Source organism: Cebus imitator, unplaced genomic scaffold (genome assembly GCF_001604975.1).
Source record: "Cebus imitator isolate Cc_AM_T3 unplaced genomic scaffold, Cebus_imitator-1.0 Scaffold349, whole genome shotgun sequence".
NCBI lineage: Eukaryota > Metazoa > Chordata > Mammalia > Primates > Cebidae > Cebus > Cebus imitator.
In genome coordinates, this window is record NW_016107664.1 from 995,199 (window position 1) to 1,016,916 (window position 21,718).

Genomic DNA, 21,718 nt, shown 5'->3' on the forward strand with positions numbered 1-21,718 from the left:
GGGGTTTCACCATGTTGACCAGGATGGTCTCGATCTCTTGACCTCGTGATCCACCCGCCTCGGCCTCCCAAAGTGCTGGGATTACAGGCTTGAGCCACCGCGCCCTGCCAAGGTTAAATTTTTTTCATATTATTGTTTAAGTGGCTATAGGCAACTCAATCTCTTTGATCTTTACTTTTCTTATCTGTTAAACGATAATAATGTCACCTATTTTGTACTTCAGGTGATGATAACAAGAGAGAAACTAAGGCTTTTTTCACTTAGCATAATGTCTTCAAGGTTCATCCATGTTATAGCATGTATTAGATATTCATTCCTTTTTATTGCTGAATAATATTCCATCGTATGGATCTGCCACATTTTGCTTATCTGTTCATTATTTGATGAACATTTGGGTTGTTTCCATGTTTTACCTATCATGACATATTGTGCAAACATATGTTTTCATATATTTTGGGTAATATATCTAGGAGTAAGATTGCTGGGTCATATGGTAATTCTATGTTTAGCATTTAGAGGAACTGCCAAATTGTTTTCCAAAGGGGCTACTCCCAGCCTGGTGCGGTGACTCATGCCTGTAATCCCAGCACTTTGGGAGGCTGAGGTGACAGATCACTCGAGGTCAAGAGTTTGAAAGCAGCCTGGCTAACATGCTGAAACGCCGTCCCTACCAAAAATACAAAAATTAGCTGGGTGTGGTGGAGCGCCTGTGACCCTAGCTACTCAGGATGTTGAGGTGGGAGAATTGCTCGAACCTGGAAGGCAGGGTTACAGTGAGCCCAGATTACCCCACTGCACTCCAGCCTGGGGGATAGAGCGAGATTCCTTCTCAAAATAAATAAACAAAACAAAAAAAGCACAAAGGACATTTTGAGAGAAGATCTTCTCATAATATTTAACAAAATTTGAGTATTAAGCAATGATAAACATTTACTTTTTTTAAAAAAGTGGCTACCCATTTTTACACTTCTACCAGCAAAGTTTGAAAGTTCCAATTTCTCCACATCCTCGACAAAACTTGTTGATCATAGTCATCTGGTGTTTTTTATTTTGTTTTGTTTACTTATCTATATTTGAGACAGGGTCTCGCTCTTTCCCCCAGGCTGGAGTACAGTGGCACGATCTAAGCTCACTGCAACCTTCACCTCCCAGGTTTAAGCAATTCTCATACCTCAGCCTCTCAAGTAGCTGGGACTACAGATGTGTGCCACCAAACCCAGCTAATTTTTGTATTTTCCTAAAGCCCAACTTTCATCATGTTGCCCAGGCTGGTTCTGGTGTTTGAAATGGTATCTCCTGTGGTTTTTATTTGAATTTCTCTAGTGGATAATGACATTGAGCATCTTTTCATGTGCTTTTGGGTCACTTGCATATCCTTTTTGGAACTATGTCTGTTTAGGTCCTTTAAACTTTTTTTTTTTTTTTGAGACAGAGTCTCACTCTGTCACCCAGGCTGGGGTGCAGTGGTGTGATCTCTGCTCACTTCAATCTCTGCCGCCTGAATTCCTGTGATTCTTGTGCCTCAGCCTCCTGAGTAGCTGGGATTACAGTTGTGCACCACCACACCTGGCTGATTTTTGTATTTGTAGTAGAGATGGGGTTTCACCAGGCTGGTCTTGAATTTCTGTCCTCAGGAGATAGTCCGCCTCTGTCTCCTAAAGTGCTGGGATTAGAGGCATGAGCCACTGCACCCAGGCAAACTTTTTTTTTTTTCTGATAACACTTAAGATCTACCGTCTTAGCAAATGTGGAATATAGGATCAGTTTTTCTTTGTTGTTGTTGTTTTTTAGATAGTGTTTCACTCTGTCGCCCAGGATGGAGTGCAATGGAGGGATCTCAGCTCACTGCAACCTCCACCTCCTGGATTCAAGTGATTCTCCTGCGTAGCTGGGATTGCAGGTATGTGCCACCACACCTGGCTAAATTTTGTATTTTTAGTAGAGATAGGGTTTGGCCACGTTATTGAGTTTGGTCTTCAACTCCTGGGTTCAAGCAATCCACCTGCCTTGAATTTTAATTTAGATGAAATCCAGTTTATCTATTTTTCCTCTTGTCACATGTGCTTTTGGCTTATTTTGAATTTTTTTTTTTTTAATATGGTATGAGGTTGGTGTCCAGCTTCTTTCTTTTGCATGTGGATATCCAGTTGTCCTGGTATTATTTGCTGAAAAGTCTATTCTTTCCCATTGTATAGTCTTGGCACCTTACTGAAAAATCAACAGACCATAAATGTAAGGGTGAATCAATTCTTAAATGCTGATTTTTATACTTTTTAAAAATGTTCTATAAACAAAATAAGATTCACATTGCCAGTTAAAAAGTTCTGGTAGAAATGATTTCCTGTGACTTATATCATCATCAGCATTATATTTTAAGATGTTAATGACTCTACTTATGAGAAATTTTAACAAAACACAGATGAATTGTTCATATTTGTTTGTTTCTCTCAAATTTGTTGATATAATTAGTAAATTGAAATATTCTTGTTCTCTAGTTGAACTTCCAAATATTCCTGAATATTTATCTCCTAAAAGTACCTAAACATTCTTGTAAAATTAAAGAATAAAAAATATTTGGCCGGGTACGATGGCTCACACTTGTAATCCCAGCACTTTGGAAGACTGAGGCAGGTGGATCAGTTGAGGTCAGGAATTTAAGACCAGCCTGGCCAACAGGGTGAAACCCTGTCTCTACTGAAAATACAAAAATTAGCTGGGCATGATGGTGCATATCTGTAATCCCAGCTACTTGGGAGACTAAGGCAGGAGAACTGCTTGAGCCTAGGAGGGGGAGGTTACAGTGAGCCAAGATCATATCATAGCACTGCAAACTAGGCAACAGAGCAAGACTCCATCTCAAAAAAAAAAAATAATAACAAAAATAAAAATATTTTTTCCAGGCCACGTATGGTGGCTCATGCTTATAATCCCAGCACTTTGGGAGGCCAAGGAGGGCGGATCACTTGAGGCCAGGAGTTTGAGAGCAGCCTGGCCAACATGGTGAAACCCCATCTCTACTGAAAAATCCAAAATTAGCCAGGCACGGTGGCATGCACCTTTAGTCCCAGCTACTTAGGAGGTCCCTTCACTCAAGCCTGGGTGATAGCACCAGATGTTGTCTCAAAAAAGAGAAAAAAACGTTTAATAGTTTTGACTGTGCGGGGCCATTGAAAAGGTCTTAGGATCAGATCACTTTTTTTTGAGACAGTGTCTCACTTTGTCACCCACTCTGAAGGGCATTGGTGCCATCTCAGCTCACTGCAGCCTCAACTGCTGTTCACTGCCAGCTTCAAGAGACCCTCCCACCTCAGCCTGCCAAGTAGTTGGAACTACATGTGTGTACCACCACCCATGTTTTGTTTTGTTTTATATATATATATGTAGAGATGGGGTTTCTCCATGTTGCCCAGGCTGGTCTTGAACTCCTGAGCTCAAAGGATTTGCCCACCTCGGCCATCAGTTTCCTGCATGAGCCACTGTGCCTAGCCAAGATCACACTTTAAGAGTGGTATAATATGACCTGTCAAACAAAGAAAGCAAAAACGTAAGCACCTTTTCTTTAAAAAACAAAACAAAACAGGAAGCAACAAACAATAGCACACAAAACACACAAGCATGTAATCCTAGCACTTTGGGAGGCCAAGGCCAGCTGATCACTTGAGGTCAGGAGTTTGAGATCGGCCTGCCCAACATGGTGGAACCTGGTCTCTACCAAAAATACAAAAAAAAAAAAAAGAGCCGGGAATGGTGGTAGGTGCCTGTAATCCAGCTACTCAGGAGGCTGAGGCAGGAGAATCACTTGAACCCAGGAGGCAGAAGTTACAGTGAGCTGAGATGGTGCCACTGCACTCCAGCCTGGGCGACGAGTGAAACTCCATCTAAACAAACAAACGAACAAACAAAAAACCCCCCAAAACAAAAACAAAACATATACACACACACAAGCAGTAATATAAAAAAATATAAACTCACAATGGCAATTTCAATTTCACATCTCTTTAATATTCAGGCAAGCAGACAGGCTTATAAACACAGCTTCTAATTCAAACGTCGTTGCCATTTTTCGGAGTTTGAATCCTATTAATTATTAGTGTTTCCAACCACATGGGCAGGTATCCAGAGTTCAAAAGGCTTCATTCACCCTCCCCCACCAAAGATAGACTCTTTGAGGAAACATGTGGGTGGTAGAACCACAGTAAAAATATTTTAGTACATGTTTTTTGTTTGCAGCTTGGATTGGGAACTATCCATTTACTATAATCAAATTTTCTTTGAAAGTATATGATAGAAGATAACATTCTCAAGTGGAACTGGTTGTAGATGTGGGGAGCTGCAAGCTAAACCTCTTATTTGCTCTCTTTGTTCTGTTATTCCAGGCCATTTAATGTAGGATGACAGAATAGGTTGAACCTACATGTTTCTGAAAAAGCCACTTGCTAAACAGTCTGTTAGGAGGCTGGCTACAGGATCTTCACTCAATAATACTGCTAACGAGAAATTTGTTTTGGCCATCCTGCCCCTAAAACTGAATAGAAAAGTATTCTATTCAGTTTCCTAATGCCTGTCCCATGGTGTGACCCACCCAGGCCTGCCCTCCTGGGAAATGCACTGACTTTAAGATATTACCTATTCCTTTGCCTTCTCCTCTATCCTTCAGCAAACAAACATCCTTTGTATTCTGCCAGTGAAGTCTGATCTTAGATCAGTCCAGTCTGTGATACTGTGAAGTCAAGCTGACTAAAATAATTTACACTAAGGTATTAATGATGGATAAATGCGAAGTGTTTAAGAAGTAAACCAACTGATGATCTGAACAAATATATTTTCAAAGGGGTAACTACATGTAGTCATTGAACAGACGGCTTAGCTTTTTCTTTTTTTAGAGGCAGGGCCCTGCGGACTGCCCAGGCTGGGGTGCTGTGGCACCGTCATAGCTCACTGCAGCCTCGAACTCTTGAGCTCCAGCGATCCTCCTGCCCCAGCCTCAGGAGTAGCTGTGACTACAAGCTTGTGCCACTGCGCCGGATTGGCTTGCCTTTCCAACCATTGTACAAGCCAATAAACCATTTAGATTTTAATCTAATTATGCTGAGTGCTCAGTCTGTAACTGAAGGGCAATTCTAAGGCAAGAAATGAGACATGAGGTCACATATAGCTATGTTTGGCAACCTCAGATGTTTGGATATTAAGGTGACAGTGGGTGAAGTACTAAGAGGGCAGTCTCATCATTCGAACAAGATGTTTTGTTTTCAAGGCCCCTGATAAATTATGGAATTTTCAGGAGTTCTTTTAACATTCCACTTATTCCCTCTATTGATTTAAGGCCTAAAAATTTTTTATTTTAAAGTAAACAGTGTTACCGAGGCTTGAGCTATGATTCTCAAGTGTGTTTTTTAGGATGAGATGGGGCCTCGCGGAGGTTGCGGTGAGCCGAGATTGCACTCCAGCCTGGCTAACAAGAGCGAAACTCCGTCTCAAAAAAAAAAAAAAAAAAAAAAAAGATGGGGCCTCGAACTTTGGCGTACGTGAGACAAGTTAAATCAACGCCATCTCCGCCCTGTTTTGCGGGGTGTCTTCTCTTTTTTCGCAGCCGTTCCACTCCCCGGGCTTGACTGAAGGTAGAGGACGGGGTGACTGCCCAGCCCAGAAGGCCACCAACAGCATTATTTCCCTCACAGTCTCCAGATATACTTGCTCTCACTGTGACCTTTCGCTTAACAGGCAGGCAGTGCGGCGTCCGCAGAGAGCCAGAACGGCACTGCGCGCTGGACGCAAGCAACAGGCACGACTCGCGCGCCGCCACGGGGAGAGTCTCAAGCAACAGCAGTGGGCGGCGCACGAAACCTCTCCTTTCTTTAACCCTTCTTCATGCCGAGTCCCACCCTCGCCGGAAGTCGAGCGGCTGCTACAACATGCCACTTCCGGTGCGGCCGGCCGGTCCCTGGCGGGAGCGAGCACGCCACTGCGCGGCAACTTTGTTCCCGCCTCTCTTGCCTCTCCACCACTCATCTTGGGCTTTCGCTGAGCGTGACGTGCGTGCGCGCTCCCGGTCGTGCGTCGGGGCTGAAGCGAAAAGCCGAACCAGCGAGGCGAGAAGGAGGGGTTGTGGAGGTTAGGGCCCAACCAGCTAGTCCCATTGCTCTCCCTCCTACTGACGAGGAGCGAAGAGGGAAGGGGAGGAGCGAGGAGGGGCCGGCCGCGCACGCCAAGAGCCTCCTCGTGGAGGGGGGGAACGGAGGAAAGGGGTAGCTCCGCCACCTCTGCTCGCGACGGCGGGGGAGAAGGAAGAAGAAAGTCAGGGCCCGTACCCACCGCCACAGACTCAGAAAAGCCCCCGCCCCCATCTCCCCGGAAATAGCCCCCCGCCCAGCCCCGCACACTCGCTGCCCCAACCGTGAGCCGCAGCCCGGTCGCCCCCGCCTCGCCCCGCCCCGCCGCCCAGCCCCGCGGGCCGCAGAGTGCGCGAGGTCCTAGGCTGGGAGTTGTTGTCAGGCCCAGGCCACTTGCGAGGCGTCTGCGGTGTGTCGCCGCCACCACAGGAGGACGACGTCGACGCCGAGGAGGAGGCGGTGGAGGCGTGCTGTTGTCTCGCCCACTCCCCTCCCCTGAACTCGCACCCAACGTCAGGGCGCGATGGAGTGAAGCGGAGACGAAGGTGGTACTTCCGCGTTGCGCTGCCCGAGCCAAGAGCGCGGCCGAGGCCGCTCCCCCACCCCCGGGGGCACTTGGAGGACTCGGGACTGCCCAGCTGGTCAGCGCCCGGCGCATCTGGTGTTTTCGTTGCCGCGAATAGGACGACGAGCGCGATCGGGAGCTCCGCCGCCCGGATTCCTGCTTCCCTGAGGCCCGGAGGCCGCTGCGTACCCCACTGTGACCTGGAATCCAGGGACTCGAGTCCCGACCCGGATTATCGTGGCGCGTCTCCCGGCCGGCCCTGGTGCTCGGTGTCCCTCCGCCGCCGCTCCCGTTTCCGGCGGGGGAGATGGCCAGGGTCTGACCCGGGAGGAGGCCGCACCCGCGCCGCGCTCTGCGGCGGGCTCTAGGCGATGCCGAGCAGCTCGGACACGGCGCTGGGGGGAGGCGGGGGTCTGAGCTGGGCGGAGAAGAAGTTGGAGGAACGCCGCAAGCGGAGGCGATTCCTGTCCCCTCAGCAGCCGCCACTGCTGTTGCCGCTCCTGCAGCCGCAGCTCCTGCAACCGCCGCCGCCCCCGCCGCCTCTGCTCTTCCTGGCTGCTCCCGGCACGGCCGCCGCCGCAGCCGCCGCCGCCGCGGCCTCCTCCTCTTGCTTCAGCCCAGGCCCCCCTCTGGAGGTCAAGCGGCTGGCGAGAGGCAAGAGGCGCGCAGGAGGGCGGCAGAAGCGGCGCCGCGGGCCCCGCGCCGGGCAGGAGGCGGAGAAGCGTCGGGTCTTCTCGCTGCCCCAGCCGCAGCAGGACGGCGGTGGCGGTGCTAGTAGCGGCGGGGGTGTGACCCCGCTGGTGGAATACGAGGATGTGAGCTCCCAGTCCGAGCAGGGGCTGCTGCTGGGGGGGGCCAGCGCGGCAACGGCGGCGACGGCTGCCGGGGGAACGGGGGGCAGCGGCGGGAGTCCGGCCTCCTCCTCTGGCACCCAGAGGCGCGGGGAGGGGTCAGAGCGCAGGCCCCGCCGGGACCGCCGCAGCAGCAGCGGTCGAAGCAAGGAGCGCCACCGCGAGCACCGGCGGCGGGATGGGCAGCGCGGCAGCAGCGAGGCCTCTAAGTCCCGCAGCCGCCACAGCCACAGCGGCGAGGAACGGGCCGAGGCCGCCAAGAGCGGCAGCAGCAGCAGCAGCGGTGGCCGCCGGAAAAGCGCCTCGGCCACGTCCAGCAGCAGTAGCAGCCGCAAGGACCGGGACTCGAAGGTCCACCGCAGCCGGACTAAGTCGTCCAAGGAGCCGCCTTCGGCCTACAAGGAGCCGCCCAAGGCCTACCGGGAGGACAAGACCGAGCCCAAGGCCTACAGGCGGCGGCGGTCTCTGAGCCCGCTGGGAGGCCGAGACGACAGCCCGGTGTCCCACAGGGCCTCTCAGAGCCTGAGGAGCCGCAAGTCCCCCAGCCCAGCAGGAGGTGGCAGCAGCCCTTATTCCCGGCGGCTGCCGCGCTCCCCGAGCCCCTACAGCCGCCGCCGCTCCCCCAGCTACAGCCGCCACAGCTCCTATGAGCGGGGCGGCGACGTGTCCCCCAGTCCCTACAGCAGCAGCAGCTGGCGCCGCTCTCGCAGCCCCTACAGCCCTGTGCTCAGGTGAGTCTCGCCGTTCTGCCCGTGTGTGCTTTGGCTGCGCTGATCCCCAGCAGTAGGGAAAGTGGTGCCTGGGTTCTCAAAACCACGCAGGTCCACTGCCGAAACAAGACAACATCGCCTGAGCCTCCCAGGAAGGAGAGGCGTTTTCGCGCGCCTGTGACACTTTTAGGGGGTAGAAGGGACAAAGCAACTGGGCGAGTGGAACTTTTCCCCAAGCTGTGGCAGGGAAGATTTTTGAGGAAGAATTTAAAGTTTCAGACGTGTTGCATTAATGTGTTAACGGGTTTCTCCCAATTGTTCTTTGTTTTTCTGGCACAATTAGTTTGGGTAAACTTAGAAGTGGTTTAAATCGTCTCAATTTTGAAAGTTCTGTGAAGAGGTTTCATTGTTGAGGATTTAGGAATGGACTGCAGCTTAGGGTCTGATACTGTACAGGGAGTAAGAATCAGGTGCTGATGTCAGAGTTAGATGTAGATTGCAGATGTTTCTTATGATTATTACAGTGATGAGAGAAGCAGCCTTTCTGTAAAGTTTATTCTTTTAGCATGTGAAAAAAGCTTTTGTGGAAGTTGATAGTTCTGAATACTGAAGATAAGGAAGCTATCTATTTAGTGAAATTGTTGTGGGGGATTGTTTTACCTGATCTTCCGAAGTCATAATTACAGAAAGTAGAAAAAAATGACAAGATTTTGGTTTCTTGGTTTGTGATGACACGCAGTTGCTAATAACATTATAAATCTGGGTGATGTAAGCTAGTGTAACCAAGGGAATGACAGTACATTCTTATGCTATTATAAGTCTGTAACTGCTTTATTTAAAGTTAAGTGGACTTTTTTGTTTGTTTAGATATGCCCGAAGGATAAAAACACAAGATAACCAGACTTTTAAATATCAGAATCTTTGTCCAGAAATCTTTAAAAGGTTTAATTTAATTTAGTGAAATTGGAGTAAAAGTTCTATGTAGCTTTCTTGCCTCCTTTGTTATATAGTATTCTTTTTTAAAAACGTGCCTTAAAATATGCTTATCAACTAAGCAGAGTTCACTAAAAACAACTTTCGTGTATTTTATGGGTTCTTATATTCCTTGAGATGTTTGCACATTCCAGGCCTTATGATTTCTATTGCAAAATGACATTTGGATCGCTTTTTCTTATTGGCTTTCAGTAATGGCAAGTGGATGCACAGTACCTCTAAGTATGGGTTATGTGGAATCTTAATACAATACAAATATGCATCTGCAAAATTAGCAGACCTCTTTGAAATATCAGCCTAGTAAATGTAGAGGTGTGATGTTTGCAGAGATCTGAGCGTGTTTGTCTTTAAAGCCAAAAGAGTTGTATAAATTGTTTCACTCTTAACAGGGTTGAAGCACACTTAAAATGGTAGTTGATGCCTTAGTGAAGAATTGAAAAACTCATTCATCAAAATTAGCCATTATATCTTGTAAGACATTGTATTTTAGTTTTAACTATAATACTTGGTTTGCCAAAAGGTTTGTGATTTTTGCAGTTGAACGTGTTTTGCAAACTGGTTGGTTTAATTTTCAGGACTTTAGTATTTTAAAGTGTTCGATGCAATTTTAAGAATGGACTTTTTATTTATCAGGCTTTTTAGTTGCTGGATACTTTAGCGAGGTCCTTTATTGTATAATAGTAGTATATATTTTGTATAATTTTGGTATGTGTGATTAGGACTATTCACATTTAGTGTTTTTGTATTGTATGCCATATACTGTTTTAGGTATTGAGATATAGCAGGGAAGAATTAGTTACTGCCCTCATGGAACTTGCATTCTGGAGGACCATTCAATACAGAATCTTTTCGTAGTGTTTATATTGACCACCGGTATTTCTATAGGATTGAATTTCGAAGAACTATAGGGTATCTTGGCTAACATTCCTGACAGATGGCCATTTGGTATGTGCCTGAAATACATCTGGAGGTGGGAAGCACATTACTTTGAGCAACCTGTCCACTAGATTTGGGACTTTAGCAAGATCCTTGGAGACTCAGTTTCCTAAACTATAACAGGGAAACACTTGTTTTTTGGGATTATTTCAAGGATTAAGTGAAAATTTATCTTTTTAAAGCTTGCAACCTTACAAAAATATTTAATATAAGGTGGTTGAATTATTATCTCAAATTGTTGGAATTCTTCATATTGTAACCAAAATACACCTTCGTGCCACTTTCACCCATTGCTCCAAGTTTAGCTCTTGGAATGGTACAGAGCACGCGTGTATGCTAAACCTTAAAATGTAAAGACAATTGTCTTGTTTTCTGAGTCTTCTAGGCTAGAAAACTCACATGGTTTTCAGATTTTTCACATTGTAACTAGTTTGTCAAATGTCCAGCTTAAAACGTGGATCCCAGAATTAATAGCAAAATAGTTGATTGAAAAATCTTAAGATTTTAAAATATAGTAAATGTATTATTACTTTTTAGGAACAGATGATTGAACTCACTTGTACAGATTAATGCAAAAAGTGTTGTTTATTTTCAGAATTTATTACTTGTGGTAAGTGGCTCATGTTCTTAAATGAACAGACTGGCTGTGAGTTTCATGAAGGCACTGGCCTGTCTTGTCCACCATTGTATTTCTAGTGCTCAGCATTGTATCCCGCACAAGTACACTCTTAATAAATGTTGAATAGGTATATGAAGGGATGATGGAGTTTACTGAACATGCAAAATATTAATGTGGGACTGTATTACAAACTTTGTTTAAATATTTAGTATGGACCATGTGTAATGCTGTAAGAAACAGTGTAATCTTTTCCTAGCCTACTCAGAACTTACATATTAATGAATTGTCAATGTAGATATTTTTAAGGAAATACATATACATTCAAAATAGTATGAGAAATCATGGTATGAAGATTAAAAATAATTTTTTTTTAAAATAAATAAGCTGAAAATAGCGATAGGGTTTCATCATGTTACTCAGGCTGATCTCGAACTCCTGGGCTCAAGTGATCTACCTACCTCAGCCTCCCAGAGTCCTGGGATTAGAGGTGTTGAGTCACTGCACCCAGCCTGAAGTTTTTTTGATGTCAGATCCTAGAATAAATCCTTTCCATTTTAGTGATTTCTACCTCACAACTTATTCTTTGTCTTCATTTGAATCTTCAGTCCTCAGCTCATGCATTTCTTTTCATCAATTCCTTCTTAACTTTACCTGGCCTCCCCACTTCCCGGTATAACCTGTTTGCCGTATTTTTTTTGCTAGTTGACTGTTGGGGTGTGGAAGGTCATATAGTCTTGCTGATTGGCCCTATAATAAATGTGAGGGTGTATTGAAAAGAGGGGAGGGTACTATTTGTAGTGTTTTGCTGTGTGCCAGGCAATGATAAATATTTAACATAAGTTGACCACTGAAATCCACATGATAGTTGGAAACATTCTCATTGATGGATTGGGAAATGGGAGCTCTAAAAAGTTAAGTGATTTGCTCCAAGATCAGCTTAGATTCAAACCCTACGCTGATTTGAAAGTACATGCTCTTAATATTAAAGAGCATGGATTTTGGTTACAATATGAAGAATTCTAACAGCAGTCTATTCATTAAAGAACATGGGCCACTTACCACTTAAAGCATATGCTATATTGAACTTAGATTTGCATTAAGGGGAGATGGCAACCTCACACAATGACCTCTTTTGGTGAAAATCAGCTGCTGTTTGGATATATATGTGTTCATTTCTGTTTTTTGGCCATTTATTCAGCATTTTGAAGGTTTTAAAAGACTAGTCTTCTAAAGATTCTTTCAGCTTATTTGTGTTTATTAATTCGTAGTTTTTATGAACAATTAGGTTTACATCTTGTGGATGTATTTTCTACTTTGTCTTTACAAAGATTGGCTAAAAACATTTCTTGAAGGCATTAATTACTTTTACTTATTGATGGTGGTTTTCCAGAGTTATTTTGATCTGAAGTTACTGATGTCAGATTAGTTAAAATCGGTACAAGAAATTATTATGTATGTTTTGCTCTTTCTCTAAACCTGTGGAAGTTCCATTCCACCAAGAAACACAGAAGCCTTCATTATGGAATAATAACAAGAACTTAAGAATCTGAAAAAGATGGGTGAACTCTAGATATAAATAAGAAAAATTACTGGTATTCACTTATATGTGGTACTTCTGTTACGGATTATTTAATGTTTTTTCCTGATAACTGTTGTTCAAAAGTATATAAAATGGAGATATTCCAGAATGAAAAAAAACAGCTACTTATAAAATATGCCACTGATTTAATATATGTTTAATAGGAATCAGTCATGAATATCCCTAGGTGAAAGGAATTCTTAAAATGCTTTAAGCAGTTTCAAAAATAGGATACTACAACAAATGTAGAAACTCTCAGAAGGGAATGGAAGTATAGATTGACTGTCTTAAATCTCCAAAGCTGCGATCATTATTTTCATTCTCAGAGTGATGGCTTTGTGTTTTCCTCTTTCTCTGACCGAACTTTACCTGACATTTACATCTACTCAGTCCTTGAGTCCTTGTCACATTTCTTTTCCACTAACGCTAATATTTATTTCCTCTTTTCCATTTCTGTCACCCTTTAAGGTTAATCAGTTAGACTTCCTGTTACCGTTACCATTCTTCTCATTTCATCCATTCTTTTCTTCCCAGATCGTTCTTTATCAAGAGAGTTTTCTTAAAATCTTTGTTTAGCTCATGTCACTCCCATTATATTAGAATTATTATTATTATTAGCATAAATCTAAACTTTTTTTTTTTTTTTTTTTAAAGGGATAGTGTCTAGCTCAGTTGCCCAGCCTGGAGTGCAGTGATGTGATCATGGCTCACAGCACCCTCGAACTCCTGGGCCCAGAGCATTCTCCTGCTTCAGCCTCCCTAAGTAGCTGGGATTGCAGGTGCATACCACCATGCCTGGCGAATTTTTGTATTTTTTGTAGAGGTGGGTTTCACCATATTGCACTGATTTGTGTTGAACTCCTGGCCTCAGACGATCTTTCCACCTGGGCCTCCAAAGTGTTGGGATTACAGGCATGAGCAGCTGTGTGTGGCCAAGCCTAAACTTCCTATGCATTGTCAGTTAATGCCTTTTATGATCTGGCTCCATTGTATCAGAATTCTATTTTCAGACACATTTTTATTTCTATTTTTATAATTGCTATTCTCTTAGCTTAAATGATAAGAGACTCCAAACTCTCTTTTGCTCTTCATCTCAAGCTTTGCATTTAAAACTCAGCTGAAAACTCCCACTATCTTTTGTGGGTTGTTTATTTGTTTGCTTGTTTTTTGGTAAAGATGGTGTCTTACTATGTTGCTCAGACTTTAGGCTGGTCTTGAGCTTCTGGGTTTAAACAGTCCTCCTGCACTCACCTCCCAAAGTGATGGGATTACAGGTGTGAGCCACTGTGTCCAGCCTTAAATCCCACTATCTTGAATTCATCTAGATACAAGTTAATTTTTTCCCCTGTATCCCACAGCACTTTATCTTTGTTATAGAGCTTTCAAAAATTCTGTTTAATATCAGCTTAGTTGGCTGGCTACTTTTGTGTTTTCCCTACTAAATTGTAAGCTCCTAGAGGACAAATTCCAGAGCCTATTTATTGGTGGTTTAATTTAAATACATTTTTATCTACAGATTAGTGCATACAAGTCTGCACAGATGCCAATTATATATCTAAACTTGCTTGCTATTTTGGTTCATATATACTCTCATACTCTAGGATGGGACAAGAAATTGTTTTGAATTATAAGGAGGGAATTTAAGAACCTTCTTCTAGCTTCTACTTTATTGGATTGAATAGAGGATGTTGGGAGTCACTTTAGTGTGAACGGAATTAATTCAGACCTAGTGTTTATATTTGCCCTTTTTTGTGCTGACCAAGATAAATTCTTGGTGAGTTTGAATTAATCTTTAAAGCAAAAATTTTCTGAGCAGACATTATGTCAAATTTTTATTTCCCCCCAAATTTTAATTTTTCCTTTATTTTGTACTTTTTTTGTGAATATCATTTTGTTGTTGTTATTTCGGTTTTGGTTGGCTTTGTTTCATATAAATTGGTAAGCTTTGAAGTGGGTGTTGGAAGCAAAAGTACCAAGCTAGAATCAGAAGCATTACTTGTTTGCAGTGACCTTGAATTTCTGCGCATTTAAATTATGGAAGAACCTAGTGTTCTTTATGTATTTGGAAAATGAAATTGATGTACATTACAGGATAAATGTAGGTAAAACTGGAATGTAAATAAAATGAAATGAGAGGGATAGTGAGAGGAACTGAAAGTGGTAAATGATCTACATGCCTCCCCACTTTTCTGTTTGCATTTTCAGTTGCATAGGGTCACTCTCACTGGTATATTTTATTGGCATTCCAAATTCAGTTTATCTAACATTAAATTATTTCATCTTTCTTAGAGTCATTTTTTACTGGTACTGCTCTGTATTATTTTTCACCTGTTTGCAAACATAATAGAAGCGCATGGTAGAAATTTTTAGTTAGTACAGAAAAGTGTAAGATTAAAAGGCCTCTTAGGTCCAGCTACCTGATGAGATGATCACTCATGACATTTTGATAAACATTCTTCTAGACTTATTTATGCATATATGCACAGGGATGTATGATTTTTATGTAAGTGGGAACATATAACAATGCTGTTTTGTACCCTGTACTCCATAGTAGAGTATATCATTTTTATTAGTAGCTCCTAGTACTCTGTTGTATGGATATAGCATAAATTGTTTGGCCAAATCTACTTTGATAAATTCTTAGGTTTTTTTTGTTTTTAAATTTTTGCTATGTGCATGTATCTAAAGCAAATACATTTTTTGTATATTTGTTCCATTATTTTCTTTAGATTAAATTTCTCAGGGGTAAAATTGTTGAGGCAAAGGTGGTGTATACATTTGTAACATTGATATATTGTCAAAATGCCTTTCAGAAGGGTTTTACAAATTTACATTTCCCAACAGTGTGGGAGTACCCATTTTTCAGTCTCACCAACACTTGGATTTGTCACATATTCCATTATTGGTTTTTTTGTTTTGTTTTGTTTTGTTTTTGAGACGGAGTCTTGCTCTATTGCCAGGTTGGAGTGCAGTGGCGCTGTCTCGACTCACTGCAACCTCCACCTCCTGAGTTCAAGTGGTTCTCCTGCCTCAGCCTCCTGAGTATCTGGGACTACAGGCGCCCACCACCACACCCAGCTAATTTTATGTATTTTCAGTACAGACAGAGTTCCACCATGTTGACCAGGATGGTCTCGATTTCTTGACCTCATGATCCACCTGCCTTGGCCTCCCAAAGTGCTGGGATTACAGGTGTGAGCCACTGCTCCCGGCTGTTGTTTTGTATTTTTAATAGAGACAGGGTTTTGCCATGTTGGCTAGGCTGGTCTTGAACTCCTGACCTCAAATGATCTGCCTGCGTCAGCCTCCCAAAGTGCTGGGATTACAGGCGTGAGCCACTGTGACTGGCCAATTTATTTTTTATTGACAAATAATTGTTTATGTGTGTGATGTTTTGGTGTTTATATTGTGGAGGCCTGCAGTCAAGATAATTAAGAAATCCGTCACATCACGTACTTATTTTGGTAGTGAAAACATTTTTAAAATAATTTTTTTAAGACACAGCTCCAAACAGCCATTGAAGAAAACATTATAAATCTACTCTTTGGCCAGGCGCAGTGGCTCACGCCTATAATCCCAGCACTTGGGGAGGCCAAGGTGGGTGGGTTACTTGAGGTCAGGAGTTCAAGACCAGCCTGGCCAACATGGTGAAACCCTGTCTCTACTAAAAATACAAAACATAGCTGGGCATGGTGGTGTGCAACTGTAGTCCCCAGCTACTCGGGAGGCTGAGGCAGCAGAATAGCTTGAACCCAGAGGGTAGAGGTTGTAGTGAGCCGAGATCACTCTGCTTCACTCCAGCCTGGGCACAAAGCAAGACTCTGTCTCAAAACAAGCAAATAAAAAAACCACTCTTTTGTCAGTATCAGAATATGCAGTGCATTATTGTAGTCACCATTCTGTGCAATAGATCACTAAAATTTATTCCTTCTGTCTGAAACTTTGTGTCTTTTGGTCAACATCTCCCCTTTCCCCATACACTCTTCCCCCTTAGACCTTGGTAACCACCATTCTGCTCTCTGCTTCTGTGAGTCTGACTTTTGTGGATTCTACATATATGTAAGATCATGCAGTATTTTGTCTTCCTGTCACAAATGACATAATTTACTTTTTTTTTTTTAAAGCTGAGCTGAGTGTGGTGGTACATATCTGTAATCCCAGTACTTTTTTTTTTAAAGCTGAGCTGAGTGTGGTGGTACATATCTGTAATCCCAGTACTTTTTTTTTTAAAGCTGAGCTGAGTGTGGTGGTACATATCTATAATCCCAGGCATGCAGATTGCTTGGCTCAGGAGTTTGAGACTAGTCAGGGCAACGTGGTGAAACATCTCTACAAATACAGAAAAATTAGCCCAGCATGGTGGCGCGTGCCTGTAGTCCCAGCTACTTGTGAGACAGAGACAGAGCTGGGAGAATTGCATGAGCCTTGGAGGTCCAGGCTACAGTGAACTGAGATTGTGCCACTGCCCTCCAGCCTGGGCAACAGAGTGAGACCCTGTCTCAAAAACAAAACAAAACAAAAAACATACTTGAACCACACGAAAAAAAATCCATTCATCTAGTGATGGACACCTAGGTTGTTTCCATATCTGAGCTATTTGTGAATAATGGTGCAGTGAACATGGGAGTGCAGACATCTCCTAAGCATACTGATTTCAATACCTTGGGATATATACCCAGAAGTGGGATCGTGTGGTGATCCTATTTTAGAGTTTTGAGGAACCTCCATACTATTTTCCATGATGTCTATAGTAATTTACATTCATACCAACAGTGCACAAGGGTCCCTTTTTCTCTGTACCCTTTCCAACACTTGTTATCTTTCTTTTTCTGTTGCTAGCCATTCTGGCAGGTGGGAGGTGATATCTCATAGTGGTTTTAACTTACATTTCCTTGGTGATTTTTTTTTTTTTTTTGAGGCAGAGTCTTACTCTGTTGCCCAGGCTGGAGTGCAGTGGTGCAATCTTGGCTCACTGCAATCTCGGCTCACTGCAATCTCCACCTCCCAGAATCGCTGCCTCAGCCTCCTTAGTAGCTGGGATTACAGGCTCGAGCCACCACACCTGGCTAATTTTTGTGTTTTTAGTAGCGACCGGGTTTCACCATGTTGGTCAGGCTGGTCTTGAATTCCTGACCTCAGGTGATCCACCCGCCTCAGCCTCCCAGAGTGCTGGGATTACAGGCTTGAGCCACTGTGCCCGGCCTCCTTGGTGATTGTTGATGATAATGGGCATTTTTTCATATATTTGTTGGCCATTCGTGTGCCCTTTTGTTTTTTAAAAAACAAAACAAAACAAAACAAAAAAAAACATTGAGATGGGATCTTGCTGTGTTGCCCAGGCTGGTCTCAAACTCCTTGGCTCAAGCAGTCCTCCCACCTCAGCTACTTCAGCCTCCCAGGTAGCTGGGATTCAAGCACTAATCACCAAACCCAACTATATCCCCTTTTTTGAGGAAAGTCTGTTTAGGTCCTTTGCCCATTTTTGAAATTGGGTCACTTGTTTTCTTTCTATTGAGTTCCTATATTTGGCTGTTAAGAGCAAAGCTACTGAACATTTGAGTACGGGTCTTTTGTTTTTGTTTCTCTTGAGTAAGTTAGGAGGGGGTTTATTGATTTGTTGTATGGTAAGCAAATGCTTGACTTCCTGCAATCCCATGGATTTTTCAAAATGTGTTTGCTATTTGCATTCCAGTCAGTAGAATATAGGCATTCCAGATGCCTTGCCTCCTCAATAAGACTTCATTTTTTTTTTTTTTTTTTTTTTGTTTTTTTTTTTTTTTTTTTTTTTTTTTTTTTTTTTTTTTTTTGGTCAGTCTTTGCTTTCAGCCATTCTGGTGGATGTGTATTGGTATCTCATTATGGTTTTATTTGCAATTCCCTAATGATAAATGATGTTGAATATACTTCCATATGTTTATTTGCCCTACATATCTTTTGCTAAGTGTCTCAAAATGTTTTGTTTATTCTTTATGAATTAGATTGTTTGTCTTACTGAGTTGTAAGAATTCTGTATATATGCTGTCTGCCTATTTTGCAAATGTTTTTTCCTCAGTCTGTGGCTCACTTCCTTAACAGTAATTTCCAAGAACTTTTCTTCCAAGAACAAAAGTTTTAAATTTGGATAAAAACCAGTTTAGCATTTTTCTTTTATGATTTATGCTTTTTTTTTTTTTTTGAGATAGTGTGTCTTGCTCTGTCACGCAGGCATGTTCTGAGATCACTGCCACCTTTGCTTCCCAGGCTTAAGTGATTGTTGTGCCTCATCCTCCTGAGTAGCTGGGATTATAGGCGTGTGCCACCATGGCAGGCTAAATTTTGTATTTTTAGTAGAGATGGGGTTTCACTATGTTGGCTAGGCTGGTCTGGAACTCCTGACCTCAAGTGATCTGTCTGCTTCTGCCTCCCACAGTGCTGGGATTATAGGCGTGAGCCACTCACTGTGTCCAGCTAGATTTATGATTTTTATGTCCAAAAAATTTTTTGCCTGGCTGGGTGCGTTGGCTCATGCCAGCATTTTGGGAGACCGAGGCAGGCAGATCACCTGAGGTTAGGAGTTCGAGACCAGCCTGACCAACATGGTTGAAACTCCGTTCTACTAAAAATACAAAATTAGCTGGGTGTGGTGGCACATGCCTGTAATCCCAGCTACTTGGGAGACTGAGGCAGGAGAATTGCTTGAAACTGGGAGGCGAAGGTTGTGGTGAGCCGAGATGGGGCCATTGTACTCCAGCCTGGGCAACAGGAGTGAAATTCTGTCTCAAAAATTTTTTTTTTTTTTTTTTGCCTCAGCCACAGTAACAGAGATTTTTCTCCTTAGGTTTATAATGTTCATGTTTATCAGTCTACTTTTATGTATAATGTTAACATTATGATAGCATACTTCCTTTATTTTTTATTTTTTTTTTGAGACGGAGTCTTGCTTCTTCACCCAGGCTAGAGTGCAGTGGCACGATCTTGGCTTACTGCAACCTCTGCTTCCTGGGTTCAAGCTATTATTCTGCCTCAGCCTCCCCAGTAGCTGGGATTACAGGCATGTGCCACCATACCTGGCTAATTTTTATATTTTCATAGAGACATAGGGATTTCATCCTGTTGTCCAGGCTGGTCTCCAACTCCTGACTTCAAGTGATCCACCCACCTTGGCTTCCCAAAGTGCTGGGATTACAGGCATGAGCCAGTGTGCCCAGCCTGTTGTCATTGTTTTATGTCTGTACTTGTGTGGTATATATGTGTTAAATACAGACATAAAATTTAAAATGAGAAGAGTCATATTTACTCAAATGTTACCTTTTCAAATGCCTTTCGTTTTTATAGATCTAACTTTCCATATAGTATCATGTTCCTCTGACTGGAGGAATAACTTTGAGCTTTTTTAATAACGTAGGTCTGTTTTTTGTGTGCCTGATAAAGTTTCCATTTTGAAAGATAATTTTACTGGATATGGAATCCTAAATTGAAATTTTTTTCCTTAATATTTTGACTTGTTGCATTTCTGGATTTTAAATTTGCATAATATTTTGGTTTTGCTTTAGCCATTGGATTTCAAGTCCTGTGACTTTTTAAATATTTGTGGTTCTTAAGCATATGATAGTAGATACCTAGCAAGTGAGATATAGTTGCTTTTTTTGTTTTGTTTTAAAATTTTATTTTCTAGGGCTGATTGTGGTGGCGCATGCCCATTATTCCAGCAGTTTGGGAGGCCAAGGCAGGCAGATCACCTGAGGCCAGGAGTTCGAGACCAGCCTGGCCAACATGGCAAAATCCCATCTCTACTGAAAATACAAAAATTAGCTGGGTGTGGTGGTGCATGCCTGTAATCCTGTAATCCCAGCTACTCGGGAGGCAGAGGCAGTAGAATCACTTGAACCTGGTAGTCGGAGATTGCAGTGAGCCAAGATCTCGCCAGTGCACTCCAGCATGGGCAGCAGAGTGAGACTCTCAAAAAACAAACAACAACAACAAAAAAACCCTGGTATTATCTAGCAAACTATTCTTTCAGCGTAAATTGCTTTGGATTAAAAAAAGAGGTCCAGGCTGGGTGTGGTGGCTCACGCTCAGCATTTTGGGAGGCCAAGGCCAGCTGATCATGAGGTCAGGAGTTCAAGATCAGCCTCACCAATGTGGTGAAAACCCCATTTCTACTAAAAATACAAAAATTAGGTGGGCTTGGTGGTGCACGCCTGTAGTCACAGCTACTTGGAAGGCTGAGGCAGAAGAATCGCCTGAATCCTGGAGGTGGAGGTTGCAGTGAGCTGAGATCACGCCACCTCACTCCACCCTGAGTGACACAGTGAGACTTTGACACACACACACACACACACACACACACACACACACACACACACGAGATCCAGATCCACTAGGTTAAAAAAAAATCTGTTGATATTAACAAGGTCTATACACTATGAACAAATTCTTAATGGCTAGAGACTAATCAAAGTATGTGCCTTTGTGCAAATCAAGTACTGAGCTCTCTTCTACTCTTCTCACCTTCTTTGCTTTTTCTGCCTTCACAAACACATCTCAGGGCGTGGTTCAGCGAAACATGGAGACAAACACAGAATTTATGCTCAGTGGACTAGAACATGTTTGCTTGAGCAAATCTGCAAAAAGTTGGCCATGTGTCTTTTTGTTGTTGTTGTCGTTATTTTTAATACAGCGTAAGGACCATAAAGGAAGTGTACTTTTAGAATAAACAAAACATTTCAGTGTAATGTTATCTGTGCATTGAGGTGTTTCACATACCATACAGTTACTGTTTTAAACTACAATTTATTAATCTTTAGTCTCTTCATTGCATTATGTAACTGTCATCACTAATTTAAGAATATTTCATTCACTCCAGAGAGAAACTCCATGGCTATTAGTAGTCACTCCCCATTCCCACATCCCCCAGTCTTGGCAACCAGTGGTTGGTGATTTCTTTCTGTTTTTATGGATTTACCTATTCTGGACATTTTATTTCAGTGGAATCATACAATGTATGGTCTTTTGTGGTTGGATTCTTTCACTAAAGTATAACATTTTCAAGGTTTCTGTGTTGTAGGGATCAATATTCCTTTTTCCGGCCAAATAATACTCATTGTGTAATTATGCCATAGTTTGTTATTAGTAATGAACATTTGGGTTAACTTTTTTGTTATTTTTATTTATGCTGCTGTGAACATTAGTTTACAAGTTTTTGCATGAGCATTTGTTTTTATTTCTCTTGAGTGTATACCCAGGAGTAGAATTGCTGGGTCATATGATAATTCTATGTTTAAGATTTTAAAGAGCTCTTCAAAAAAGAACATAGAATTATCAAACTCATTTTTAAAGTAGCTGCCTCATTTTTTTATTCATATCGGCAACATAT

General features: G+C 42.8%; 2 protein-coding genes across 5 annotated transcripts in view; one reads left to right on the forward strand and one right to left on the reverse strand.

Moving 5' to 3' along the window:
- Window positions 1-3,974: 3,974 nt before the first annotated feature.
- LOC108287620 overlaps window positions 3,975-21,718 on the reverse strand; it is a 29,827-nt gene continuing 12,083 nt past the window's right edge. Inside the window, exons 4-6 of the mRNA XM_017506150.2 lie at window positions 7,650-8,325; window positions 7,372-7,520; window positions 3,975-7,285 (exon numbers count right to left, since the gene is read on the reverse strand). Coding sequence (XP_017361639.2) covers window positions 5,698-7,285; window positions 7,372-7,520; window positions 7,650-8,325 — 2,413 coding nt within the window. The 3' untranslated portion in view covers window positions 3,975-5,697. The remainder of the gene's footprint in view (window positions 7,286-7,371; window positions 7,521-7,649; window positions 8,326-21,718) is intronic.
- Window positions 6,442-21,718, forward strand: part of CDK13 (cyclin dependent kinase 13) — a 127,748-nt gene continuing 112,471 nt past the window's right edge. For 3 of the 4 annotated variants that reach the window (XM_037730524.1, XM_037730525.1, XM_017506149.2), the window contains exon 1: window positions 6,442-8,257. In XM_037730524.1, the coding sequence (XP_037586452.1) occupies window positions 7,047-8,257 (1,211 nt within the window). In that variant the 5' untranslated portion in view covers window positions 6,442-7,046. The remainder of the gene's footprint in view (window positions 8,258-21,718) is intronic. The other variant, XM_017506147.2, reaches the window with a different exon arrangement.